This window comes from Gymnoscopelus microlampas, assembly GCF_963454915.1.
Source record: "Gymnoscopelus microlampas genome assembly, chromosome: 17".
Lineage (NCBI taxonomy): Eukaryota > Metazoa > Chordata > Actinopteri > Myctophiformes > Myctophidae > Gymnoscopelus > Gymnoscopelus microlampas.
Window position 1 is genome coordinate 30,224,731 of NC_139954.1, and position 26,215 is coordinate 30,250,945.

Consider the following 26,215-nt stretch of genomic DNA (forward strand, 5'->3'; position numbering starts at 1 on the left):
TTACTCAGTTACATACCTGTAAGGGTCCATTTGGAACCCCTCAAGGAACCCAGAGAGTCCCTGGACCCCACTTTTTGAGAGCCACTGCTCTAGACAAGTAGGCACATTGACATTCCCAGATGGAATCGGATGAATACAGTTTCTGACTGTAAGGTAAGGTTGCATTAAAGAAATGTTTGAATCGTATGTTTACGTATGTAAACACGGTTTTATGAATGAAAAGTGAACCTGTAACCATGTGACAACCTCACGGCACGCCAAGGGGGTGCCACATATAAGGCAGCCGAGGGTAGTTGTCACATGGTTACAGGTTCACTTGAAATGAAATAAAACTGAAGTTAATAATTGAAGATACGACTAAGAAATAAGATTGAGAGCAGAGAGTATACTTTCGAGTTTAATTGGTAGCTATAGTTCGGCCAACTACCAATTATGTGCGTCTGCAACCCTAAAATTAACACATACATTTGATAATGTTCATTCATTCATTGTCAGTTATAATGTTAGACGGTATGCTTTGATAAATTCAACCCTTATATTGTCACAATATAGGCAATTTGTACATACAACGTCAATTATGAATTGCTAAAAATGTGAAGGCCAACTATATGCCTATTTTACTCAACTTTGGTGTTTGTTCTTGCCTAACTTCACATTAAACCCAGAGGGTACAAGCTGCAACAAATAACTCAAATCTATACATTTTGTCCTTCCACTCTGTAAATACCTGCACATTTGAGGTTAATTTGTGCCCTGAAACATATGAGAAAAAATATGAACATGGAAGGCCAACTTAGAAAAAACAAAAACATTTAAATGTAATGATACAATATGAAAGCATAATTTACAGCAGTTATGCAGTGATACTTTTGAGCATTCAAATGAACCAACCTTCAAAAAGACTTGACTTTTAAGATAAAACTCACTTATTAATTCACATTACATGTCTTAGATTGATTTTCCGTTAACTTCAGCAATGTACTTTCAGATAAACAAAAGAAAACTAGCCACAATACTGTTACTTTAGTCATAACTGACAGAAAAGATTGGCGTTTCCACATAAACCTGAGATCTTAATCTGTGTCTTAAGAGCACTGAGTATATAAACTGAAACTACAGCATGTATTTTTAAATTCAAGAATGTAGTATGATGTAGCAGCATGGTGTGAGCTTGTGAAGCACTCTTGTTTGAACCAATTACTCCCCCAGGATGTCGAACTGTATCCATTGTATTTTACTTGGATGAACTGGGTCCAAACCACAAGAGAAAATGTATGCATGCTTTTAAAAAAAAGTACCAGTTATGGTAATTTTAGAAATTCCACAGGGAAAGACCGTTGTCTGGTCTGAAAGTCCACAGAAGGAGTTGAAAATTGGAATCTCAGACACACGTCAAACACAGGAAGTTTCAAATGTGTTGAAAGGCTGCATGTGACAAATTCTTAAAAGATCCTTTCATCCTCTTGACAGGAACCTGAGGTCAGCACCACATTGTCCAGACCAATTTCTCCCCCAATGGCGCTCCCACGCTCAGCCTCAAAGATAATCTGTAAGACATTAGACAATACTGAGTGAACAGGACTGTGTATTACAACCCCCCCTTCAGTTCCATACCTGACCTTAGCCACACCAAATCCACGACTTAGCCATTTCTAACAGTTTACTATCCATTTCTAACCGTAAGTCATCTTTAACAGTGTATTCCTTGTTTCCCTGGAATATCTGGAACACTGGGCCTTGTGACCAACTATAAGTGGCAAAGAAAACCTTGGCAGACCAGATGTAGGTAGTGGCATATTGTATGTCAGTATGTTTTACTTCTGAACTGCCGCACATACAACAGATGAAACAGAACACTAAATATAATAGCCAAAACATCCCTGAATAAAATGACATCATGTAAATAATACTAATACTAAGGTACATCTGCCGCACTAGTCTCACTTTGCCACACGATCAGAGATCTCTGCCTAGTGCCTACCGATATGTCTGGGGACTTCTAAATGCAAGGTAGTTGCTAGAACAGAGGCGAGAACAGCCGCTAACAAACCTATACCCACTGCTTCGGAAAAAAGTCATGTCACAGTTTTTTTCTTTCTTTTGTTTTTTAGATCTTTGTACTTCCAACGAAAGCTGGTTGATTGTCATCAGTCTCTAGTTGAGCAAAGAGTTTAGAGACTGACTTGTGCATTTACTGCTGTACACACTACACAATCACTTATTTACCGTTGAGATTTACTGCAACGTCAGTGATGTGAAATTGTAAACCAGAATATACGGCGACTAAAACTCAATGAACAGATCACTGGACAACACTGAGTTCCTTCTTTAAAAGGTGGTTGCCTAGGATGCTAGCTAAACAAAACATGTTGTACATCGTACATGAATGTTTAAGCTTTTGAACATTTCCATCTCTAAGTAAGTCAGTGATAGGAAGCAGTCAGTGTTCTTGTGGACATAGAAATGTCATGGTACTGTATATAACGATTCATTTAAATTATGTGAAGAACTCAACTCACAGACTGAGGGGCCTCCTCCTTCCATGCCACAGTAAGGAGCTCCGTCTCCCAGCCCTGGGCTCTGCTGTGGCTCTGCTCCCACACTGGATAGGCATTGTTATCCAGCAGCACCCTGAGAGCGCCTACATTCTTTCCCACCACGCGGTAGTCAAAAGTCAGGCAAAAGCTGCCCTGTTGGGTCCGGTCACTGAGAAGCAGCTTCAGTTTGGCAACATCTCTCTGGTCCCCCAGAAGTCCGTTCATGGCCATGTAATATTCTTCACCTGAAAGAATGCATAGGGATTTCTAGCAGCATAGACCCTAGCAGCCCTATTCTAGGGCGAGCATTCAGCCAAAATAGCAGATCTACAAACTCACAATGCGTCACTGTGAGCTAGATTGGCTATTTTCTGAAGATTTGGGAAAAATAGGGGCCTAGACCCCTGGAGGAATATGGTAAATGAAGATAATTTAGAATATAATTAACTTTATTCTTCAGGGTTGTTTTGATCACACAAATGTAGAGTTACATATGATAACTTGGTAACTTGGTAATGTGTGTTTATATGTGTTTATTACCATTGTCATGGTAGGCTACACTCCAGTCCATGTCATCAGTCTTGTCCTGCACCCACTCACATGCTCCTCGATCAAAGTTGCAGTCCATGAGGAATTCTAGATTTAAAAAAAGAAAAGAAAATGATGCCAAATCAGCTAAATCAACTAAATGGCAATTTTTGTATTTTTTGAAGATTTGACAGACTGATGGTTGATGATTACCCTCCTGAACTGGTGTAATCTGGATCTCCTTCACTTCTGTTGCAGGTCCAAATACAGACTCAAATCCAGCTGTTTTAAGAGAGATGGGAAGATAGTTCAGAGTGTGCATAGTATCAACCATAGGATCGTGGAGATTAACATGATGACTGTGTTGTCAAATATTGAAACTGACATGAGCTATAATCGATATTAAGTTACGTCCAATGTAGAAAAGTAATTCCTTATTGTTGCCTGATCAAAATATCAACAGCATTCCAACCTGCACATTCCTCCGAAAATAGGTGGTTGTAAGTGATCATTCCAAAATAATGTAGTAGGGGAGATTTCCCCTAATAAAACAAAAGCCAAGAGCGGGGCTTTTAACCTGCAGGTGTAGACCTGTCCTGCTGTCATTCATCTCTCGAGAGGGCACATTTCAACCGTAGGATATAGAAACCCCCCTGCATTGAACTTCCCCCCTGTGGTGAATGGCCCAGATGTACGAAGGCTGTGCTTATTGAACCTGCTCAGCCAGAGTGGGCTGGTGTCAGAGAGGTCTAGAGGGCTGATGACAGACTTTCCCTCCGAGAGTCAAGTCTGTTTGCACAACAGCTGTTCTGAGGGGGAGTATAATAAAAGGCTTGGAGTCTTTAGTACCCTCTCCCTCCCTCCTTCCTTTGCCTTCTTCCCAGGGGACGGGTGCGAGCTCAGGATGAGCTGTGTCCCTGGGCTCTCACATGCCGACAGAGTAAAATTCCACCCTGGAGGTGATGGATGTCTCGGGGCCTGTCTCCTCTTGCTACCTGAAGTCTAACAGAGACTCAGTTGGCTGTCAGAGTAGTTGTTTCCATAAAGATCACGTCTAGCGGTGAAAGGCATTCTCATTTACTGTTTGTCTCACTCAGATTCATTCCATTGCATGACAGCACTGCCCGCTCTTATCTAGAATCTAGATATTCATCTGAGGATACAGTCAGGAGACATATTCAACAGGGTCTGTGTGCATAAGCGTTGTAAGGTTAAACAAATAGATCAAGATCATTGCTATTGTTGGAACCTGAGCCATTTATAGTGAATTGTGAATGCCTTTGCTTTGTGCGTGTCTGAAATGGCCTATTATGCAAGGTTTTAAGTTTTTGAAAATGTCATTGAGGGCCATAATGTTTTCTTAACTTAGTAGTCAGAGTAGGCTAGACATGACAGTTTTAAATCACAGCTTTCCCAAACCCTCTTGTCAGTTCTCCCTGTGTGGCATTGTTACACTCAAGGTCAGCATTTGCTTTTCAACAGCTATTTTTTTATGTCCTCAAGTCGCATGTCCACGCAACATTCAGCAGTAAGCGACAGGATTCAAGCAAGAAAAGGGACAGAACATGACATTAAGGAATGACATTACTGACATTAAGGAATTGGTACCAATGTTCGATTAATTGAGGTAGGAGAATCATCTAAATCAGAGGCCTTCTTCATTTCTCCTCGGATAGCCTGTTACACTATCTTGTCTTTCATGCTTGGTGGTCAAATTAAACTTCCCACCCAGAGTTTTAGAACTGTCTGCAGACTGCAGTCTGCACGCATGGAACTCATAGAGTGTGTATGAAGAGCACTTGGAGAACATGAAACAACAGAGCCCAGGGCTTTCTGGTTGGGGGCTTAACGCTGACCTATCTTAGTGGAATGGTAATCCTCAAAGTAATACTGTCTGACAGGCCAGCACTTTTGTGAAACTTTAGGATCTCAGATACATTCAACTTAGAAGAAAGGAAGTCTTCCCCAGGATTAAATTTGGCCAACCAGGCAACCACAGTTTTAGTTTTAGCTTGCTTGCTTTTGTCTGAATACAAGACGCTAGCTCAGCAGTTTGTGTTGAGAAAGGCCACACTGATAATGACATCCAATTATTGAAATTAAAGATTTTACTTAGAGGACTCCTGAACTAGACTAGACCTCCTTCAAGCTCAGCCCAGAAATCTGCAGCCTGAGAAGTGCACAGGTTTTGTGCTTGTAATTATGGCAGGGCTTAACCATCATAAATTGTCTTTAACAGACAGGAGACATCTGTAACAGGTGACCATCAAGGGGGTAATCTCTCCTAGAAAGGCAGAGTAAACAGATACACAGCTGGGTCATTAGGTCAGTATGGGAATGGCCACAGGATCGCCACACCCAGCGCAGCTTGCTGTGTGCTAAAAGTTGGATTATTGTTGTAGTTTAATGCAAAAAAACTAATTTAATTATAATTATATTTGACCACTGATTCCATACTGTGTGCACATGAATATCAAAGTCTTGCATAATCTCTATCACTATTACATTATTATTATTATTATTATTATTATTATTTTCCCCTCAAAAAACAACAAAAGATCTACAAGCTCGATGGGCTTAAGTGGTTAATCTGTGCAAGCACGGTTATTTTAGGACCACCTACAGTGCCAGTAAAAACTACTGTGAGGTAGCCAAGAGGAAGGAGGCTTACTGAAAACATCTCCCCTCGGATTGAGCTGGTCATCTCCCCTCGGATTGAGCTTGTTGTCTTCCTTCCCTTCCTCTTGTTCTTTAGGGAACTCTTCCTTCTTTTCCGTGGGGAACCGGACCTTCTCCTCCGAACCGGGGGTTCCGACGTAGACAGAAACCCCGTTGACGTCTTCATAGTCATATGGCTGCTGGCGGATCCTGGGAGGCGGCGTGACCACTGGCTCAGGGACGACATTTTTGATCTCGTCTGGCTTCCTGTGCACAGGGGAGTCTGGGATCGCTGCAGGTAGGAAAAGGAAGTGGGTCAGACCTCTGGAACTACAATCACAAGTGGGAACTGCATTACCAGGGTCGGAATGTGTATGACTTTTCCGGGAGCCGTATTGGAATTACACACTGTAATTCCAACACGGCTCAATACGGCGGAACAGTGGTTCTCAGACATTTTCATGTCAAGGCCCAAAATTGATATTTATTTGGCCACAAGCCCCATTTGAAAATATTTTGTGTCAGGGACCCCCAGAAGAGAAGATGTGTGTTAGAAGATGTGTGTTAAAAACCTTTCAAAAATAGCAGATCTACATGCTCACAACGCATCGTACCGCGACACGTCGTGAGCTTGTGGTGGACAACTGATTGTGATGCTATATTAACTGATTTAGCTGGGAACCCCGTCAAGGACCCCTGGGGGTCCCTGTACCCCATCTTGAGAACCACTGCTGTAGAATCCTGAGCGTTAATTTAACTCTGGGAATGTACAAGTGTAAATGTCCATTTCATTGCATTTGTACACTCGTGCAAATTTAGTCATACATTTTGCAGCTGCCTCAATTACTTACCATGTTATGGAAGAAGTAAATTACCATGTCACAAGAACAATGATTGGTAAATACACAAAGAGGCAGGTGGACAGACAGACAGGAATATCATGCTCCATGCACTTGAAGCACGACAGATTCTGTAAAAATTAATCAGTGCCATCCTCAATGCATAAGCGTTTTATCACTGCAGATTTCATGCTGAGAGTTCTGTGCCTCATATCAAGCTGTTTTTACTAATGCATATGCAGTATTGCCAGCCTTGAGCAAGGGAGAGATGGGGTGGGGTTGAGGGGCAGGGGTGGGGTGGGGGTGGGGTGCCTGGCGAGGAGTCGGTACTAGAGGAAACCGAGAGTCTTGCATTCCGCACGATCTCACCGTTGAGGGAATCATCTGCACTTCCTCTGTCTCCGTCCCACGGGCTCTGATAAAATGGCTTGACTACAAGACATAAAGGTATCTTCATTTGTTGTGTATGATGCACACAGTGTTTTCTGTTCTGGGCTTCTTGATGACGACTTAATTTACTTAACAGTAAGTCACATTGTACTGCAATGTGTCAGGTCTTGTCCTATGGTTTCATATTGAAGATTGTGATATTTGCTCCTAGACCCCTGCAGCTTTTTTCCTCTACAAGCCAGATACATTATACACATTTATGTTCTTGTGCCACTTCGCTACATCAAGTATCACCTGCTATTATCTGGTATCTGGTTCAGGGAGTACACTGAGACCTGCCTTTCCCCTGTCCTACATATGGCTGGTTGTGGTATAGTACAGTCAGTGTCAGATATTTACACAGGTGTGATTTCAATCTATAGGGCTCTCTCTAGCTAACATCTGTTAAGAGCAGAGGGGTCTGAAAACAGGAAACTGCTCTTGGCAGGACTGATGTTTGTCTGATGTTTAAAGAGCCCAAGTTAAATATGTGTCTGTAAAACAGATAATATCACTCTGCTCAAATCTTAGCCCTGAGCTGTCTCAGTCAGAACTGATCTATTGAAACAAATCTTAATGCACCGGTGTCAGCATCTACTTCGTCAGTGTTTATTTGGATAATTATTTGTAGCAGATGGCTGGTCATCAGATGGTGACCAGATGGTCTCACCTGAGCATTCAAAGCCATTGCCTCTGAATCCAGCCTTGCACCTGCACTTGTAGGATCCTTGAGTGTTCAGACAGGCAGCATGGTGGCTGCATTTGTGGGTGCCGGCCACACACTCATCAAGGTCTAAAATTGGAGGAAAGCTTATGAGTTAATCTACAGTATAACATACAGTAGGGCAGTTACAAACTTTTTTCCTCATCTGATTTTATACCTTACCTACACAGTCATATTTGGCGTCAACATATTTGAGATCATAGCCATTCTGACATTTGCAGTAGTAGCTACCAAATGTGTTAACACATTGCCTGTTGTATGGGCAGAGGTTCTTTCCAGTGACACATTCGTCAATGTCTGAGGGAAAACAAACAAGGACACATGTTAGCCTAGGATTGAATATAGTTAGATCTGTAGCAGCCCTCATTCCACCAATGCTATTGTTTTACTTTTCCCATGTTACTAAAATTAGAAATTGGCTCTGTCTCTGCTCAAACAGTTTTGTGGGAAGAAATAAAATTCCACTTTATCCATTTGACTGGAGACCACTTAACCAACCAGGAAGGCAAAAAGCCACATAATGGAGTCTGTTCAGATCTTTGTCTGACAGCTGACCCCATGCACTACATGAACTAGTAACTGCTAATCTGTGAGACAGATCTATGTGGTTCTGATTCTGTACATGTCATTATGCTACCTAATCAACATTATACAGTATGACAGTTGTGCCATTTTGCAAAAGTATACCTTGTTGTACGACCGTGCCACAGTCACAGAAGATAACAGATTTTCAGGTTGTATGACAGATTTTCAGTATAAAGTAGCTTTAACCACCTTCAACCTTGAATGTGATTGGAAACGTCAGCAGCATACTCACCTACACAGGTCCTCTCATCTGGCCCCAGTTGCAGCCCTGCAGATGGACAGAGGCAACGGATCTCCCCCTGTACCTCCTCACATCCATACTGACAGTGGGCGAGAGAACATGTCCTGGAGTCTAGACACAACACACACACACACACACACACACACACACACACACACACACACACACACACACACACACACACACACACACACACACACACACACACACACACACACACACACACAACACGCATGCGGTAGGCATACAATTTACAATGTAGGCGTTTAGGAGACACTCTTATCCAGAGCAATTTGCACAATGTGCAAGGGTAGAGTAAGTGGCATGAACCCTATAGTCAACCAACAACAGGGTATGTGGTTGAGTAAATACTAGAGCACTAAAAAAACAATCAAATGCTACTAAGTAACTATAGGATGGCATTGGCAGGTAAACATCAATCCTAGCATCTGTCTGTATGAGGGTTTTATAGTTAACTAAAACTAAATAACTAATTGACAAAACATTTTAGTTAACTGAAATAAAAATGAAAATGAGGCTTTACAAAAAAACGATAACCAACTCAAACTGTACGTGTGTGCCTACAAAACTAACTAAAACTAACTAAAATAGAGAAAATGTCCTTAGTTTTAGTCTTGTCAATCTTTCATACATAAGTAATTTAGCTGTGCCCTGTTGTCAAAGCACAACTAACACTAAAACTAATAAAAACTAAAATAAAACAAAACTTTTTTTAAAGAATAAACTAGCAAAACCATTTTAAAATACATTAAAAGTAACTGAAAATGTAAACAAAAAGTCTAAACTATAATAACCTTGGTCTGAATAACATACTATCATACAATCACTCACTGGCACAGGACCCATCAGCCATCAGGGTGTATCCGTTGAGGCAGTAACACATGTAGCTGCCATATGTGTTCATGCAGCGATGCTCGCATGGACGAGGCTTCAGTCCGCATTCATTCAGATCTAGAAATGAGGCCCACACAACAGTTAGGGGTGCAACGGTTAATCGAACTAATCGATTCAATTGATTAGATTTTTTTCCCCAATAATTCTCGTTTTTTGAAATTGCTGGAAGGAATAATCACTAAGAAAACATGAGCTATCGCCTTTTATGTCTCGCCCCCCCAATAGTAGGGTTCGCCAAATAATTTATGAATACGATTGCCCTCCCACCGCCGACCAGCATTCACATATGTAATATTGTTTCGTACCTGAGTACACTTAAATTAAACTGTAATGGCACGTAGGTGCCTCAAGGGAGCGCTGTGGACTTTGGGAGATAATGTCATAGAGTCAGAGTTTACGAGCGAATAATAGTCCCTGATGTTTTCTTGAGTTTTAATAAAAACAGAGAATCAATACACAACCAAAGCAGTGTGTGCTAGTAAAGCCAGCAGGTAACCTTTTGGCTTTTTTCTTTTTTTTTACGGTGTCGAGATGAAACACATAAAATATGGAATCGTTTAACAATAAAATGTGAGTGAAAGTGGCTAGTAAAGTGGGCTATAAACTGGAAATGTGATCTTTATGAAACTTGGTTGACCCTCTTTGTTGACCCCAATTACTGACCTTGATTGCATGTCTTTCCGGTGTATCCTGGGAAGCATTTGCATTTGCTGGGGCCGACACACTCTCCGTGCTTGCAGCCGTGCTCACACTGAGCTGGTAAAACATTTAAAATACCACCAGCAGTAATGGTGGTTAGAGAAAGATGGGTTACAGTTAAACCACACATTTTTAATGTACAGGCCAGCTTTTTTCTATCCGAAATGTAATTTAGTCCACATTTTCTAGGAGAGAAGGGAAAATATCCCCCCAAGGAAAACAAAAACAAATTTGAGAACACTATTGAGGGTCATTTAGATTCTTTGGGTTTGTTGTTTTTATATATGATCAAAGTGCTTTGTGGTATTGAACATTTATACCTCCGCTTTATGAAACGGTTTGGTTACTGGAACACCAATATTACATTATAATATTATACAGATATTATATTTGAATCTATGAGGTCTATTGAGTTCGTGGACCTTCTTACCCTCACATTGTCCTTTATTGTTTTTCTTCCAGCCATAGCAGCACTCCAGTCTCCTGCCATAGCGACACACACCTGGTTGGTGGTTTCCAGTAGGGACTTGTCTGTAGTGCCTTTGTAGAAGAAGAGGGGAGGACAAGGGATAGTGTCTGTATTATTACAGTCTTGCTTGAACCTTAGCATCCCTAGTCTGCTCGGGGAACATTCGCCAAAAATAGAGAAAGAGATTTGGAAAAAAGAGCGGACCAATTACAGAGCCAACTCAGCAGTGGATGGAACATCCAAAGTTAGCTTGTTCAATGAAATCTCTCTTCTTCTTTTTTTTCTGTCATGACATATCTAGCCAGAATCAAACTGGGCACATTGCGATTTTGTGGTTGATGCACTTGTCCATTCTGTATGCCCCATGAAATCGTATTCTTGAATCTGAAACGTCATGGTGGTTACAACAATTTGTACCTGCCTCAAATATGTCCTAGACTCTTCTCCCTCCTGGCTCCCAAGCTATGGAATAAACTCCCCTTGCAGTTGGGATTGCAGACTCAGTCACCATTCTTCGCTGCAGTCTGAATACTTACCTCTTAAGACTCCACCTCACCCCCAGCACTCCTCTCTCCTTGTATTCCTTCCTTGCACTGTATACTAGCGGATATATGTTGGTTACTTCTTCACAAATGTTATGTTATTTAATCATCATTGCTTGAAGAATGTATATGAATTTATGCTGTTGCTTTTTGTTTAGACAGATGCTAGGGTTGATGTTTGGTATCCTAGTTACTTTGAAGCACTAAATTGTTTCTTTGCACTTGCACCTGTTTGTTGATCTTACACTTGTGTTACTCTGGATAGGAGTCTCTGCTAAATGCCTAAATGGTAAATAACAACATAACTGGGTCAGTGAACTTGGCTTGCCCATGTGTGTTTGAGAGTGGCAATTGATCCCGAGTCACACACACATCTCATTTAGCTTTTCCAAATACAGTCCTTCAGGCACCCTCATCTAATTATGGCCCCAATGGCACTAGTGTGGAAAACAAACAGCCTAAATAAAGTTTCTCCTTTACTGGCCCCCCATGGAGCAAAAGCCAGCAGGCAGGATGTTGGTCACAGATGGAGAAGCTCACTAATCAGGAACTTGTTGTGTTGCACACAGCGATACATCAAGGTTGACCCTACTTCCTGTGCGTGTGTTTCTTTTTTTCTCCATCTCCATCTGACTGCAGCCACAGTATTTACTATACAGTCATTAGCAGTCACCTTAAGCAAGTCAGCAAGTCAATAACCTCCAGGTATACCATTGCACGTGTATTTTTCAACTGTAAATTAGATTTAGTTAACCATTTAAGCCCTATATACTTTGCCGTATGACACATAGTGAACTTGTAGATTTTTTTTTTAACTTTTCACCTATAATGACATAGGCCTACCCAAAATAGGGATGAAGGTTGAAAGTAGTTAATGTGCCACTTCCCCTCACTTGTTGGGAGAACCAGAGAACAGTCTGGAAAATCCCTCACAGGCCCGAATATCGAAATTCCAGGCCTACAGGTAATCTCAGCTGCCATGATAACTCGTAACCTCTAGCCCAGTGCCAAAGTGTACTCTCCCAGATGTTTAGCATTCTGGCCTCGTCTGAGCAACTTCCTAAATGCAGCCCAGCTAGGCTCCAGTGGGACTGGAGGAATCTGAGACTTGATAGAAATCAACCAGAATAGCCTACAGGATGCGGCTGCAAAGTGTGTGACAGGTGCTCTTCAGTTATTAACAGTGTTGCTGAGCTACATTTAGCTGACACAGTGTCATACCTCCCATAGTCCACCTCCAGGCATAGACAGAGAGTGTCATAATCCGTAGTGCATGCCATCAAAACAAACGTTTTCCCATGTAAACACACTTCAACCCAATATTACACTGCAAACTAGGGGGATTCATGATGTTTCGTGATGGTGCAGAGCTCCAAACATGTTCATGTTAAACTTTCAACATGAACATGTTGAAAGTTTGGTGTCCCTATTTTAGGCATGTTATTATTGGCAAAACAATAAAAATGTTTTATTTTATTTTAAATCTTTAAAAAAAAGAAGAAAAATAACAAAAACATGTATATAGTAGATAGGCCTATAGATAGTGTAGTTTCCACACTTGTTACAATATATGCACCCTTGATTTGATCACTCTGGAATCAGTCAGTGGGATTCTCAACAGAGGAACTGATCCACAACAATAAACACTAAGGTGTGCTTTCCACCTGCTGCTGGTGTAGAATCGGAGTTGCACTGGTACATGATTTATCCTTCCCGGCAACAAAAGGTGAAGTCATTGTTGGTTGTCTTACCTGTGGCGGTCGGCACTGCTGGAGGAGATGCAGAAAAGGAGAAAAAGGGCACCGATCCACGTTAATGGCTGCATGTCTCTTAACTGTAAGCAGCAGGAGCACTGTGTCTCACTCTTGGCTGTCTTTGGCTGCTGTGAATTCTTACTAGTCCTCCAGGTGGGCTTCCACGCATTAAGTGCTTAGACAGTGATCCCACGAACAGGTTTCAATTGAGTCTTCTTGCAAGCGCGAGCCAGAGTTTGTGTGCTACCCCCACACAAACTCACACTCTCCTCCAGGGAAGAATTTCTCTCTCTCTGTCTGTCTTTCTCTTTCTCTGTCTCTCACTCTCTCTCTCTCTCTCTCTCGCTCTCTCTCTCTCTCTCTCTCTCTCTCTCTCTCTCTCTCTCTCTTTCTCTCTCACGTTCTTGAAGGTGGCAGTAGCTGTGGTCCTTGTCCCATAATTTGTTTCCTCTTTCTCTCTGAAACTCCAGGGGTAGGCTGTGTATCACTCTGTGTGAAATGACACTGCTGTGAGAGGAGGGTTAAGAGGAGGTAGGAATGGGTTTGTAAGGGGGGTGGGGATTATGTTGAGGGGTGCGCTACGCTGTAACCCAATACAGCACCACATAAAGCTCTTCCTGCAGAACCCCAGCAGGGTCAAATTGTGCTGTTAGTATGCTCAGGTTTCCAATACAGAACATGGTTTCACTGCTACTTCAGTCTCTTTCTAATAACGTCAGAATTCTTATCTCAATGGCCACCTCTGATGTTTTTTGTTTTTTGTGTGTGTGTGTGTGTGTGTGTGTGTGTGTGTGTGTGTGTGTGTGTGTGTGTGTGTGTGTGTGTGTGTGTGTGTGTGTGTGTGTGTGTGTGTGTGCGTGTGTGCGTGCGTGCGTGCGTGCGTGCGTGCGTGCGTGCGTGCGTGCGTGCGTGCGTGCGTGCGTGCGTGCGTGCGTGCGTGCGTGCGTGCGTGCGTGCGTGCGTGCGTGCGTGCGTGCGTGCGTGCGTGCGTGCGTGCGTGCGTGCGTGCGTGCGTGCGTGCGTGCGTGCGTGCGTGTGTGTGTTTCCAGGCTCAGATTTTGTCCTTGTGGATAATTAGCCGGATCAGCTAATTGTGGAACTCAGACATGCATAGGCCTGTCATTAGCAGCTGCACCACTCTTTGAAGTCGTGCTCACAAGTCGCACATAAAGCCTAGCTCTCTCACACATGCTAATTCTAAGTTCAGCCATAAAAGTGCTTAATGAGTTTTGAAACTTTCAAAGTGAGTGTGGACATCTGGTATAGCTCATCTCTGCCCTTGGCACTGGACAGGTGAAGTTTGTTGTGGGAACGCCACATGGGAACAGAGACATTTGGAAGTACCTTTCATTACTGATGTATATTGACTTGAGGGTTTTGCTTGCACTGACTGGTCACATTTATGCTGTGTTGAGCTCCAGCATTAAAGTAGGAGCTGCGGTGCAGTGCCACTTTACATGCCCATTCTCCTCTTCTTCCTCCTACAACTAATGATTTATGAAAGTGTACCATGCCATGCACTCCAACCCTTTGTGCAGCGCTCCTATCCGGAAACCACTCCTTCAAAAGAGTTTGCCTACCTCTCCTAACATGATGATTTGAGAGCTGCATTGGAAATTGCTTTCAGATGAGAAGAAAGCCTGTATTTAGACACTGTAGTTCAGCAGAATAAAGTTCTGTGATTACTTTGCCAGATATTCCATGGGGTTGTTCTTGTTCTTCCATTAGTGTAGTATGAACACAAGGGTACCCCTCAATGTACCTGGATCCAGAGGGGTAAAATCAAAGGACAGAATCTATGGGGTGGGGGTAGGCCTGCAAGATCAGAAATTGTCAACACATTTCAGTCCTAATGCAAACATAACTTTGGCATAACTTTGATTTGGCCTGTGTGAATGTTTATGCGAATCTCACAGCTGACCTGCAGTGATGAGGTATGATGAGGGAGAGAAATGGTCTGTAAAGTCTATAAAATGAAAAGTTGCATATACATACAGTAAGTATATCTTGGGATAATGATGTATAATGATATTTGAATGATGTTTGATTGAGGAGTATTATTATGTAGTGAATTATATTCCAGCAGCATTACTCGGAAGGCTCATAGTCATACTACACAAGATCTATGTCTCTCAATTGTGAACTTGACCTTTGACCATTTGACCCAAAACGTGGTTGTCTCTTCGGGTAGCCTATTAATCATTCCCACCAAGTTTCATGACAATCTACTTATCCGTTCCTGATTTATTTAGCTAACAATGGATACTTTGACCTTGACTGTGAGTTTTTGAGCTTTTTGCCACTAAAACTCTTCGTTTTATGCTACTGAGCATCAGCTCTAAGATTAATAATAATCTGCTTATCTGTTGACAAACACACAAACAGACAGATAAAAAAATACTCTGCCAAGCATTGCTGCAGGCAGAGTAATTATAGAAAGGAGATGCATCATAAATGGATAAAACTGTTACGGTCAGGCACAGTCGAAGTACAAGGCTCCCCAGACAGGAATGTGTTAAAATACAAACATTACTGACAAACTTGAAGCCATGTTTACCATTTACGCTATGGTATTTGCTTTTACATTTTTTTCATGACATATTCCCCAATTCTTATCATCACAGAGGTTTTCGCTGATGAAAATATGATTGCAAATCCACTTCCGTTGAGCAGACACTGAGCTTTTTTTGGCCAGGTGCTTCTCTGTAGTCAGTCTTGCAAAATCACACCACACCACACCTTATCTCTGGAATGTTTTGGCTTACGGCATATGGCATGAAATACGATTTTATGATAATCTACAGATGAAATAATGTCTGGATCCTTTAATAAAGAGTACTCCACAAAGGCCTTTTTAGAGGTTTTATCAGCAATGCTGTGTCAGCTTCATTCCCTCAACACCTTAACTGACTGAACCATCAATGTGTGCATGTCCTCTTTGTAAAATACTGTTGTTGTATTTGTCTGTCACCTATGATAATCTATCTATTATTAATTCACATGACAAGTACATATGGTCCGGAATAACACACATAGACATAATCACACAAACAGCTACCTATTTTCCTTGTGTCCTACAACTTCAGGGGCAAAGCAAACCGGTGACTGTCACTCTGCAGACCTCTCAAGCATACGGCTTGCAAGCAGCACACATTAGAGCTGTTACTTTGGGTTTAGGGCTGGCGATGCTGCCAGGTGATGGAGCTCAATCTGAACATGTTCTAGTGGCCAGCTGGCCTTGATAAAGCCATTATTCTCACAACTCTCCCCCTCGTATGTCTTGCAGACAGCCTGGGTTTCCCCTTGTTGGACACTAGTCTTACCTTTGATCATGCAGGAATGATGTCCGACCGAGTGGTTTCAAGCGCTCTGAACAGATATTATGTTTGGACATCAGTACTTTAAATACAGATCTAGCTCAGAGGTTTGAGAAGTGCTTGATTTGTCTCAGCTATTCCCTCGTCTTACTGGCTTATTTACTGCCTTATCTTCTCTTACATCTTTTCATGTCTACTTTTAAATGAATAATTCATCCAGAAATCTAAATGTAGTCACTACCAACTCAGCCCCATGCCAGTTGAAACAGGTGAATTGTGTCCATCCACCTAACACATAGCACAACTTGGAGCAGCTTTCTCCAAAACAACTCAAGTGAAATGTGACTTGTTCTTTAGAGCTAAAATTGCTGCATACAGCATGGGCAGCATAATTCAAATCTTCTTAAGCCAATCGATTGCATTATGAGCAGAAAATACCTATCTTTCACAATTCTTTAGTACAAATCTTTAATTCAGCTGTTGCTTTCAAAAGCTTTCACACATGCATGTGCACACACTGACACCCTGCACTGTAAACACAGAAGGGGGGGGGGGGGAGATTTTACATTCTCATCAAGTAGAATGTGCACTAAATAATGTGTAAATAAATAGCTGTTCCACTCACAGTGTCATCATTTGATTTCAGATGACTTGCATTATGCTGCACAAGCTTTATGGTAATTTATGTTGCTCTTTTTGGAACTCTTATTACGAACTGGTTGCTTTGGAGAAGGCTGTTACACACCTTTCTTATGTGTACAAAGAAACTCGACCCGTGTTTCTGTACTAGGTAGCCTAATGACAGAACTCTTTTTTGGTGAATTATAACTTTCATGTTATCCAAGTATCTGGCTCAACAATTTTAGCTGTTATTTTTACATTGTTGTTAAATATTAGATGTTTATTTACACTGCAAAATTGCATTCTATTAAAAGAAACATGTTTTGTTTTATTTTGGAAGCCAGAAGTCAAAGGTCAATAAAGTATGTGTTGTTGAAGTTATTTTTGCAAGTGATGACAGTGTATGTTCCTCAGTTGTTTGGTCTCCCCCATGCAGTTTACTCCATGTCCACACGGGGGAGACTCAATATAGTAGTAACAATTCATTTGCTAGATAGGATCTAAATAAAAGCCCACCCCATAGCTTGCTGTATTTTACATGATGTCAACTGTAAAACCCAATCTTCTTGAATAGAATCAACAGCACCATCCCACTTGTTTTGGATTCAAATGGATGTTGTTTTCAATGTGTAAAGGGAGAAATTTAGTGTCATTTTCATGTCTATGTTTATCACCCCCAGTGGTTTAACAATCCTTCAAGGGGACCCCTAGGGGTCCTTGAGGGTGCGTCCGGGGTCCCCAGCTAAATTAACCCAATTAAAAAACCCAATTAAAGTACAGTGTAAGTTAAAGGAGTAGTTCACCCAAAAAAACACACTTATTTTCTATCAATTACACACCCCATAAAGCCTTGAATTCATGGAGATTTTTTGGTTTTTGTCGCATTCCTAAGCCAATAATTTGATGACCGGCGGAGTCTCAGTAGGAGACTCTTATTATTTCACAGGCTGGAAGTTAGCGTAGTGAGAGAATTTATGAGGATATTCAGATCATAGGTTTCCTTTCACTCTCTCCACTGTTATCTCCCCACAAGTATAGACAGATGTAGTGGTCTGTGGCGTAATACGCATTATTTGGGAGTTCTTTCCATGATTTAGAACCACTGTACTATGCATCGTAAGACTGTTTTATGGTGTCATCTGTAACGTGTGTGCAGCTTGGGTCTGAGAACAAATCCTTGTTGTTTCTTGTTTGGTGAGTGGAATTTTACCAGGAGAGCTGGATTATTCTGTGCTCTGTCACTTTTGTGTCACCAGAGGTCTCTGTTGGCTCACACTTTAGGTTCACAAGACAAAATTGCATATTTTCACATCCTGAATGAGAGTGCAGATTGAAGCATCACAAAGACCAGTGGATATATTGGTTGATGGTTGGTAACTGGTCCATTTTGACGTGCATGGCGTTCTAAACAGAATGATTGGGGAATGTTAAGCATTTTGTAAGAGCATCTGTTAAATTCAAACCTATCAACACTTAACCTTCATTCATGGCTTTATTTACAATTTATTCAAAAGGCTCAGGGCTGTCTTTTCCTCATGCCATCTTATTCTGAAACTGCAGTAGTAATGTATCAAGTTGCAAACACTGCAGCACACCACTCTATAGTTGAGTCATCGCCAACTTTTTTCAGGAAGTGTGTCTGCCCACTTCCTGGAATTCACTCGTACTTCTATTTTTTTGCAGTTCTGTTCCTCACACCAGTTAACTCCTGCAGACACGAATGTCTAAATGTGTGGTTTAATAAGAGGACACATGCACCATTCATTACTGCATGACTGCAGTGAAGTCCCACTTCCACATAATAGATGCACCCATTTCATTCATCTCCCAATCTGGGCTCACCTATATTCGCTCAGGTGTCCGTGTCATGGCCCCAGGCACAGTGAGCAGGGCTTTGACTATAAAAGGAGAGACAAAGCTGTTAGAGGTATTTTGAAAGTGATGTGTCTTCACCACCACATCCTGCCCTAAGTGGGAGATGTCATGGGCGTTGCGTGCATTGAAGTGAATACTGTGACTGTGTGACAGCTCATGGCTGCATCAAAGTGACTTGCTCAACAGTGGTTTTCATTTTTATTAAGCTCTGCTTGTTTCACTGCTTAACCACTTTCAACCTGGTGTCCCTATTTTGGGCATGTTATTATAGGCAAAAGGTTTTGAAGATAGAGGATCAACAATCTCACAACTTGTCACAATTTGACACGTAAGCATGTAGATTGTCTATTTAAAAAAAAATCTCCCATCAAGATCATTTATCAGTTTCAATTTGTTTGCTCTTTTGTGTTGTTATTTTTCACTTCCACTTCCAATTTTACTTCTCCTTTTTGGATCAAGTTTGTACCTGATCTGAAAATGTATCTTTTTACTAAAGAGCTGGAGAGATGGGGAGACCACGGTTACTGAGCAAACACTCTATAGCAATGATTGCTATCGGTATATAGAGCTATAACACACAACAAATAAATATCACTTGCAGTGCACCTTCTTTAAGTGTTAAAGGCTGGGCCCAGCCCACTTCCATGTCATATTGCGTAAAGCGTTTCTGTATTATACAGATCATTGAATTTAGTGTCAACTTCAATAATTTCAACCTCTAAGCAGTGGCACAATTAGGACTCTTGTACTTAAATTGCTGTGGGGTGTAACCCTTATTAGTCAGGCAGAAAACTAGGCTTAATGTCTTTTTAATGTGCCTTTCGTCACACTGTACTAGGATGAGGAAGTGAGCTTAGGCCAGCAGCACTGCAGAGAGCGATCTATTACTCACCATCGAGATAAAACACATGACCTTGAGGACATCCGCAGATGATTTTTGGTTGAGCGTGTTCAACTCTTAATGGACTTAACTTAATTATGTTTAATGTTCTATGTTACTGAATGTGACTAGAGCAATGGGACATTTTGCACACACGCACGCACCACACTGTGGTGTGCTGTTCTGAGAATCAAATTATGAAAATGTTCTTAGTCTTTGCATTTATTTATGTTTTATAAATGTTCACCTATAATGACATGTCCAAAATAGGTACCCCCTGTGCCCCAGAAAAGGTCATGGATCTCCATCACATGCAATTCACACATAGATCTTTTAGATTCAGGTGCACCTTCAAGAAGATCTGCTGCTCACAGATTATATAATGGCTGAAACCCACTTTAACCAGAGAGAACGACATGGGATTAGCCAGTCTGAGTGATCACACAGACACTTTCCCCCCCGGACACTGCTGGTGTAAACCACAGGCTATCGCCTCAGCTGGACAGCTGCCAATCTCCTCTCGTTATTATAGCGTCCCTATGTTTGGCGTTTGGTTAATGCAGTAGTTTACAGTACGTGGGCCATGCTACTGGGTGGCATGATGATGAATCCCCAGATCTTTCCAGAGGGAGTACAGTATGGCTAAGACGTTACTGATTCATTTACTTGGTTGATCGGGGATGGCTATCAGACGCCAGTCACAGTACACAGTAAAATCCTAAATTAGTTTAGCTCTGAGAGTTACAAATGGATAAATTAAGACGGGGGATTTTACTGTTCTGTATATTCACTCCCTGTATCTGGTTGGTACAAAGCAAAGCCTCCCTTATCTCTATTTATTATCTGACAATGATATATGATATGATTTGCTTATTGATTTTCTGCTTGTCTCTTTGAACAGTATATAGAGCACGTTCTCTTTAGCTTCAAGAACAATGCTTTGTGGTTAGTCTGATTGGCGATTCACAGCATTCTTTTAAAATGAGTCTTCTCTTAGCATCCAAGATCCCACAAATCATCAAGCCACACTCCTGCAGTTACTATTCAAGCAAATTCAAAGAATTTACTATTTGTTTTTTTGAGATTTTAGCACCAGATCTTTTGTCAGTTAATGAGAAACCAAGCTTTAGGCTCCTCCTGCCACCTGACATACAGAACTATCTAGCATCCAGCTGCCACGCAACTTCCTTTTCTTCTCAAACAACCAGTGTATGTTTAATGAACTTCCTTCTCAACTGCGGTTTATGTTTTGAAATCATTTCTTAGATAAATCCACTATCGACTACCTTGCTATCTATTTTTGTTTTTGTACTTACAAAGGTTTTCAGTAATGCTTTCTTGAACCAAACATTTGTGTGTTTTTTCATGACCAGACAGACGGAGATGCAGAGAATGGAGATAGAATAGAAATAGCAACTTTGTATTGAAGGAAGTTTAGTGTGAACTGTATTAGTGATCTGACGACTTTGAAGTCGTTCGGTGTGTAGGGGTCATAAGGCCTTTCACTCTGATGGAGTCTGGACATTCTCATGTGTTTTTTTTGGGTTGTGTTAGTGTCATCATCAAAGGTGGACAGTTGCAGTAGAACTTGGCTATGCTACTGTGGCTGTAATAGCTGCAGCATTTAAACAATCCTGTTGTCACACTCCAATGTTTATTTCTTTTTCTTTCATGTCTGTCCATGTCACATGGCTCAGATTTCTGTGGCCAGTTAACCTCCGCCAAAGGTCAGTGCTCAAAGCTGGCCTTTTAATCTATTCAGTTGAGAAGCTTCATGCTGGGTGCAGTTACTGATATATATACCACAAGTGTTATAGATCAGAGAATATAATGTCTTGTGATAGTCTTGAAGTATGAGCAAATTTACCTTTCAGGCTTCAGTGTTTAGTACATCCTGAAGAGGAGTTGTTTTTTTCCTTCTCCCTGCAAAATCAATATTAGTTGCCTGTTATGTACACAACAGCTTGAATGTTCCTGCATTAGGGTAGGGATTACAGGCTCCTGATAGTACATTTAAAATTGCTCCGTTGTTATTATGGTGGTTATAAGGGAAAGTCTATGAAAATGAGAACAGCCCAATTTCATTTCCTGTTTCTCGTTAGAATAGATTTTGTGCTGGAACACACAAGATACATGGATTTTCAGTAACTGAAAGGCCTCAAAAGTGATATTTTATATACTATATATACTGTATAAGCTTGTGCGTGCACACACACACACACACACACACACACACACACACACACACACACACACACACACACACACACACACACACACACACACACACACACACACACACACACACACACACAATATACTGCAGATGTGGTGCACATTTTAAGTCACAAAAATGTGGGCTTGACAGTAACACCTACAGGTTCTTCTTTGCTGGGGCACTGCATGCAAAGCAAGCTGTGAGCTGTGAGCAGTGAGGTAGCAGAGAAAATGTCACAAATTGCGGAAGGCGGAAGTAACTGTTCAAAATAATTCAGCCAGTCTCACTCGCTTCCACAGACTGAGTTCCAAAATACACATCTCCCCTCCCAATTCCTCTTCATTATCAGATCTACCAGCAGATAGCAGATCAGATGTGATGCGTTGTGAGCTTGTAGATTGGCTATTTTCGAACAGCCAAAGTATAAAATAGGGCTTAAGTGGTTAAAGAGAGATTAAAATATTCTCCATCTAAAGCAGAGTGGTCTACGGTAATTCATTTAGCTACTTAGCTTTATTTTACTAAATCCATCACAAGCTCTTTAGAGCTTTGTAACAATGAGTACAGTACCTAATAACAGACCTAATAGTTTGTTTGTTTGCTTGTTACACATTCAGAGCTAAGTGAGTTAAGTTATTTCGAACACAAACATAATGTAATGTACTGTAATGTACCTGTGTCCGTTACTGTTATCTGCATGAAACTTACTGCATTGGAGCCAACAAGTACATGGAGACAAAGCTCTGGCCGGGTAGCTGGTTCGACTGACAGCTAAGCACATTCCTCAGACGGTTTTCATCAAGCAGTCTGAACTCAGTGCAGGGCAGTGTGTCTCCGTCAATTCAGTTGTGTGAACAAATCTACCCTGAGAACATAAATATCTCATCATGATCAGGGCTTTTTGTCTTATGACTAAAGATTTATTGTTTGTTTTCTTTCATTACTCTCTGAGAATGGAAAGTCCAGTTCATAATGGAACCCCTCCCCCCCAGGATGCATTTCACTGAGCTGCCTATAACTGAAGCCCAATATATACTTTGTCGTACGACGGTGTCACAGTTATTTTTGGCAAGCAGCACCCTTGTGCGATGGAATATATATTATGGGGTGAACATTCCGCGAAAATGACTGATCTACAAGCTCACAACACGTTGTGAGCTTGTACATCGACACATTCTACTTTGAGATGACAGACCCCGGGCCTGAATTCAAATCTTGCTCTGGTAAGCAAAAAGAAAAAAAAAGCACACCAAGTCTACAGTGTATTTCTAAAATCACTCACTCAATCACAGGTGTGATGCTAGATGGGTATTTGTTTTGTGCAGCTTGCCACTGGTGCTCTGAAAACCACTTCCTGTCAAGCAACTATAGTGTTCAGTCCTGACAAATCATTTGACACAAAACAAACTGTCAAAGCAAACAATAACATTGTAAAGTGTAATATACACCAGGAAGCCTTTGATTAACCAATGATATTACAGTCCTTTCTATCATCAGCAATGTTTTTGCTTAACTGAAGTGCAATACAGATGTCACAATGTGAAACTAGAGATGTCTGCTCTGGAAGAAGCTAATTCCATAGTGATGATAGAATATAGACTACATAACGTTAAAAAAGTCTTAAAACAGGGAAAAGATATTCTATCTAATGTCAAAGTTAATGAGAAATGAACAGCAACAAATGTATGCAACAGTCTGACTACAAAAAGTGGGAATTCTAAGGACTTCTAAGGAAACAAGAGTACAGTACAGTTGGACATTTGTGGAAACTGGAAACCATTCATCATTGACTGTTGACTTTTCAGGAAAATATGTATTTAAAAAAATGCTCCATACAAACAATTGCAGGAACAAAAACGTGACAGGTGAAAAATGGGTGGCCATTATTTACGTGAGTAATTTTCTCTTAGTGGTTCAATATCAAAATGGTGCACGTTTCCTGTTGTGAACGAGCCAGTCTGTGCAGAAGTCAGATTACACCACACGGCTTAACACGTCACCACACGTCAGCCTCAGTCTGAACCAGCGGACAGATACTAAGACTTCATTGTCTTGTCTCAAGGGGAAGCTAGCGCTTTCATTTCCTGCAAAGCATAGACACCCTCTCTAGCATATTCTTTGCCAAAACTGTGACTATGACCTTGCAATAATCATATAAACATGTGTGATGAAGACAGGGATCACCAAAACGTAAGCTGTGGAGGAAACTGTAACATACCAGCACTCAAATGGGGGAAAGCCCTGGTCCCACCTCTTTGTTAATTTCTTATGTTGGCATAGAAACAGCCGTTACCCTGAAGAAGGAAACTGCTATCTGATGTAGGCGGCGGTGTCCAGTAAAATAACCATTTCACTCACTACAAGAGCCAGTGCATTAAGTGCAGCGCAGCTGATTTCCATCTGAATGTTCACATCCGTGGTCATTCAAACTGTAAAATTTCCATGCAAGTGAAACTGTGAAGAAACATACATTGATAAATGGCGAACCTTTTATTAAAGAGTTTGTTTTTTATATGAAATACTCAAAAAAAAGTGTTTCCTGTGAAATAAATGTTTCAGTCACTGTGAACCCTATATACTTCGTTGACCGGGGTGCCTCAGGGAACCTCGCCCTTTCCTCTCTACACCAAATCTCTTTGCAGAAAATTGCTGATCTGCAAGCTTAAATGACCACACTGTGTGTGTGTGTGTGTGTGTGTGTGTGTGTGTGTGTGTGTGTGTGTGTGTGTGTGTGTGTGTGTGTGTGCGTGTGCGTGTGTGTGTGTGTGTGTGTGTGTTTCTTCAGTGGGGTGATCCTGCTTCAGATTAAAGGTTGTCTGCACGTGTCACATTGAATTACATTGCATTGCATTTCTCTCACCTCTCCTTATTTAGTTCAAGACTAAGACCCCCCCCCCCCCTTATATGAGAATGGACTTTCTTCAGTGAGAGCTATGTGCTCACATCACTATTTGACATTCTTTGGAAACACTAGCTGTCAAATTGGAAACAGATTAGTGGGATACTTCAACCATGATCACATGAACTCTATCGTCCCTATTTTCTGGGGCTGGTCATTCGGCGAAAATAGCAGACAACCTCACAACATATGTCGCAACGCAACATGCTGTGAGCTTGTAGAACAGCATTTTTCCAGAGATAAGGAGGGGACAGGTATAGACACCTTCGGGACTCCAGACAACACAGGTTTAAGTGACGATTTATACTTCATCCTTCAATGGTGTTCCACGGCAAAAATAGACGATTTATAAGTTCACAACGTGTCGCTTACCGTACGTAAATCGGCTATTTTTATATGACAGAGCACAAATTAGGCATTAGTGTAATGGCATACTGCATATGACTCATCCCATAATGAATGCATATAAATTGTGTCTCTTTATGCTCTTGTGCCAGCAAATGTGTCTTTTGCTTAGTTGAAGTGTTTCTGCCTGCTACATTTACTTTTATGGAATCCTATGAACCTGTCTAAATAGGCAGATAATTGAGTCAAATGATTTCTTTCATCTTCTTTGTCTACAATGTACCTTTGCAGAGAACAGCTATGGGAGTAACCTGAAAGTGGACACTCTCTGCCTATAGTTGTTTGCTATCCATCATTTCATCCACCACACACAGGGACTAAGCAAACAGGTCTGGGAACTCCTGCCTTTGTATTTACTCTATCATCATCTGGACAGAAAGAGCATAATAATAGATATCAAATGGTTGTATTGTTGTCAGGGGAGCAGTTGAAGATGAATCTACCTGAAGAAATGATCTGCTAGCTCACATAAACATCTAATCTGAGTATGTAATTTGATAAGAACTGAACCGTTTTTTGTTACATTGATATCCTCCATTTATCCTTTCTGTATGAATAAGGTCACATTTCTGGGACTATCTTTGTCATGCATGGCAACTGTTGCCGGGTGTTGCCAGAATGGCCAGCTCACACCCTCAGCTTTTGTGCCCACCAATCACACAATAGCAGGGGTTCTTTTTTTCCCACCATGGATATAATAATGGAGACAAAAAGGAAGAGGCTGAACACTCACAGCATCTACTCTTCCTCGTCAAAATGACCCCAGCCATTTTGGTGCGAATCATTTAACATAACTGATTTTAGGATCACCTTATGTGACATTAGTAATAAAGATTACAGTCATCTGTGTTGACAACAGATAATTGTTTATTGTCTAGTTCCCTTTGTGAGTGCTGGGAGCAGTCAGATACTTGTCAGCTGAAGGGCTGACATCATCATTGCAAATTATACTGTTACAGTAAATGTTTGTTTGTGTACTGTACGTGTGTGCCTGCAAGTCACCATTGCCCTCAGGACAGTTTGTGATTGTGTAGAATTCATCGACATTCTCTCCTACTGCATGCTCTCAGCCTTTCAAGC

At 41.3% G+C, this 26,215-nt stretch overlaps 1 protein-coding gene across 3 annotated transcripts; it reads right to left on the minus strand.

Moving 5' to 3' along the window:
* Positions 1–472: 472 nt before the first annotated feature.
* egfl6 (EGF-like-domain, multiple 6) lies at positions 473–13,358 on the minus strand. 3 transcript variants are annotated; one of them, XM_084084079.1, is made up of 13 exons: positions 12,918–13,358; positions 10,586–10,695; positions 10,120–10,207; positions 9,394–9,513; positions 8,533–8,652; positions 7,878–8,012; positions 7,662–7,784; positions 6,932–6,994; positions 5,737–6,015; positions 3,279–3,347; positions 3,078–3,173; positions 2,520–2,782; positions 473–1,547 (listed from the first exon to the last, which is right to left on the minus strand). In XM_084084079.1, exons 2-13 carry the CDS (start codon positions 10,643–10,645, stop codon positions 1,443–1,445), a joined length of 1,521 nt encoding a protein of 506 aa, XP_083940205.1. In that variant the 5' UTR covers positions 10,646–10,695; positions 12,918–13,358; the 3' UTR covers positions 473–1,442. The 3 variants fall into 3 exon arrangements, with proteins under 3 accessions (XP_083940205.1, XP_083940203.1, XP_083940204.1); XM_084084077.1 differs by having other exon boundaries at positions 10,120–10,212; XM_084084078.1 differs by lacking the exon at positions 6,932–6,994 and having other exon boundaries at positions 10,120–10,212.
* Between the last annotated feature and the right edge of the window lie 12,857 nt (positions 13,359–26,215).

What these genes read in the sequence shown, in the direction of transcription:
- egfl6 (XM_084084077.1), bottom strand. Translation starts at nt 12,991, where the DNA reads ATGCAGCCATTAACGTGGATCGGTGCCCTTTTTCTCCTTTTCTGCATC. An exon ending in AGCAGTGCCGACCGCCACAG is followed by an intron (nt 10,696 to 12,917) that starts GTAAGACAACCA and finishes TCTTCTACAAAG; the next exon opens with GCACTACAGACAAGTCCCTA. An exon ending in GGCTGATGGGTCCTGTGCCA is followed by an intron (nt 8,653 to 9,393) that starts GTGAGTGATTGT and finishes TGTTGTGTCTAG; the next exon opens with ACTCCAGGACATGTTCTCTC.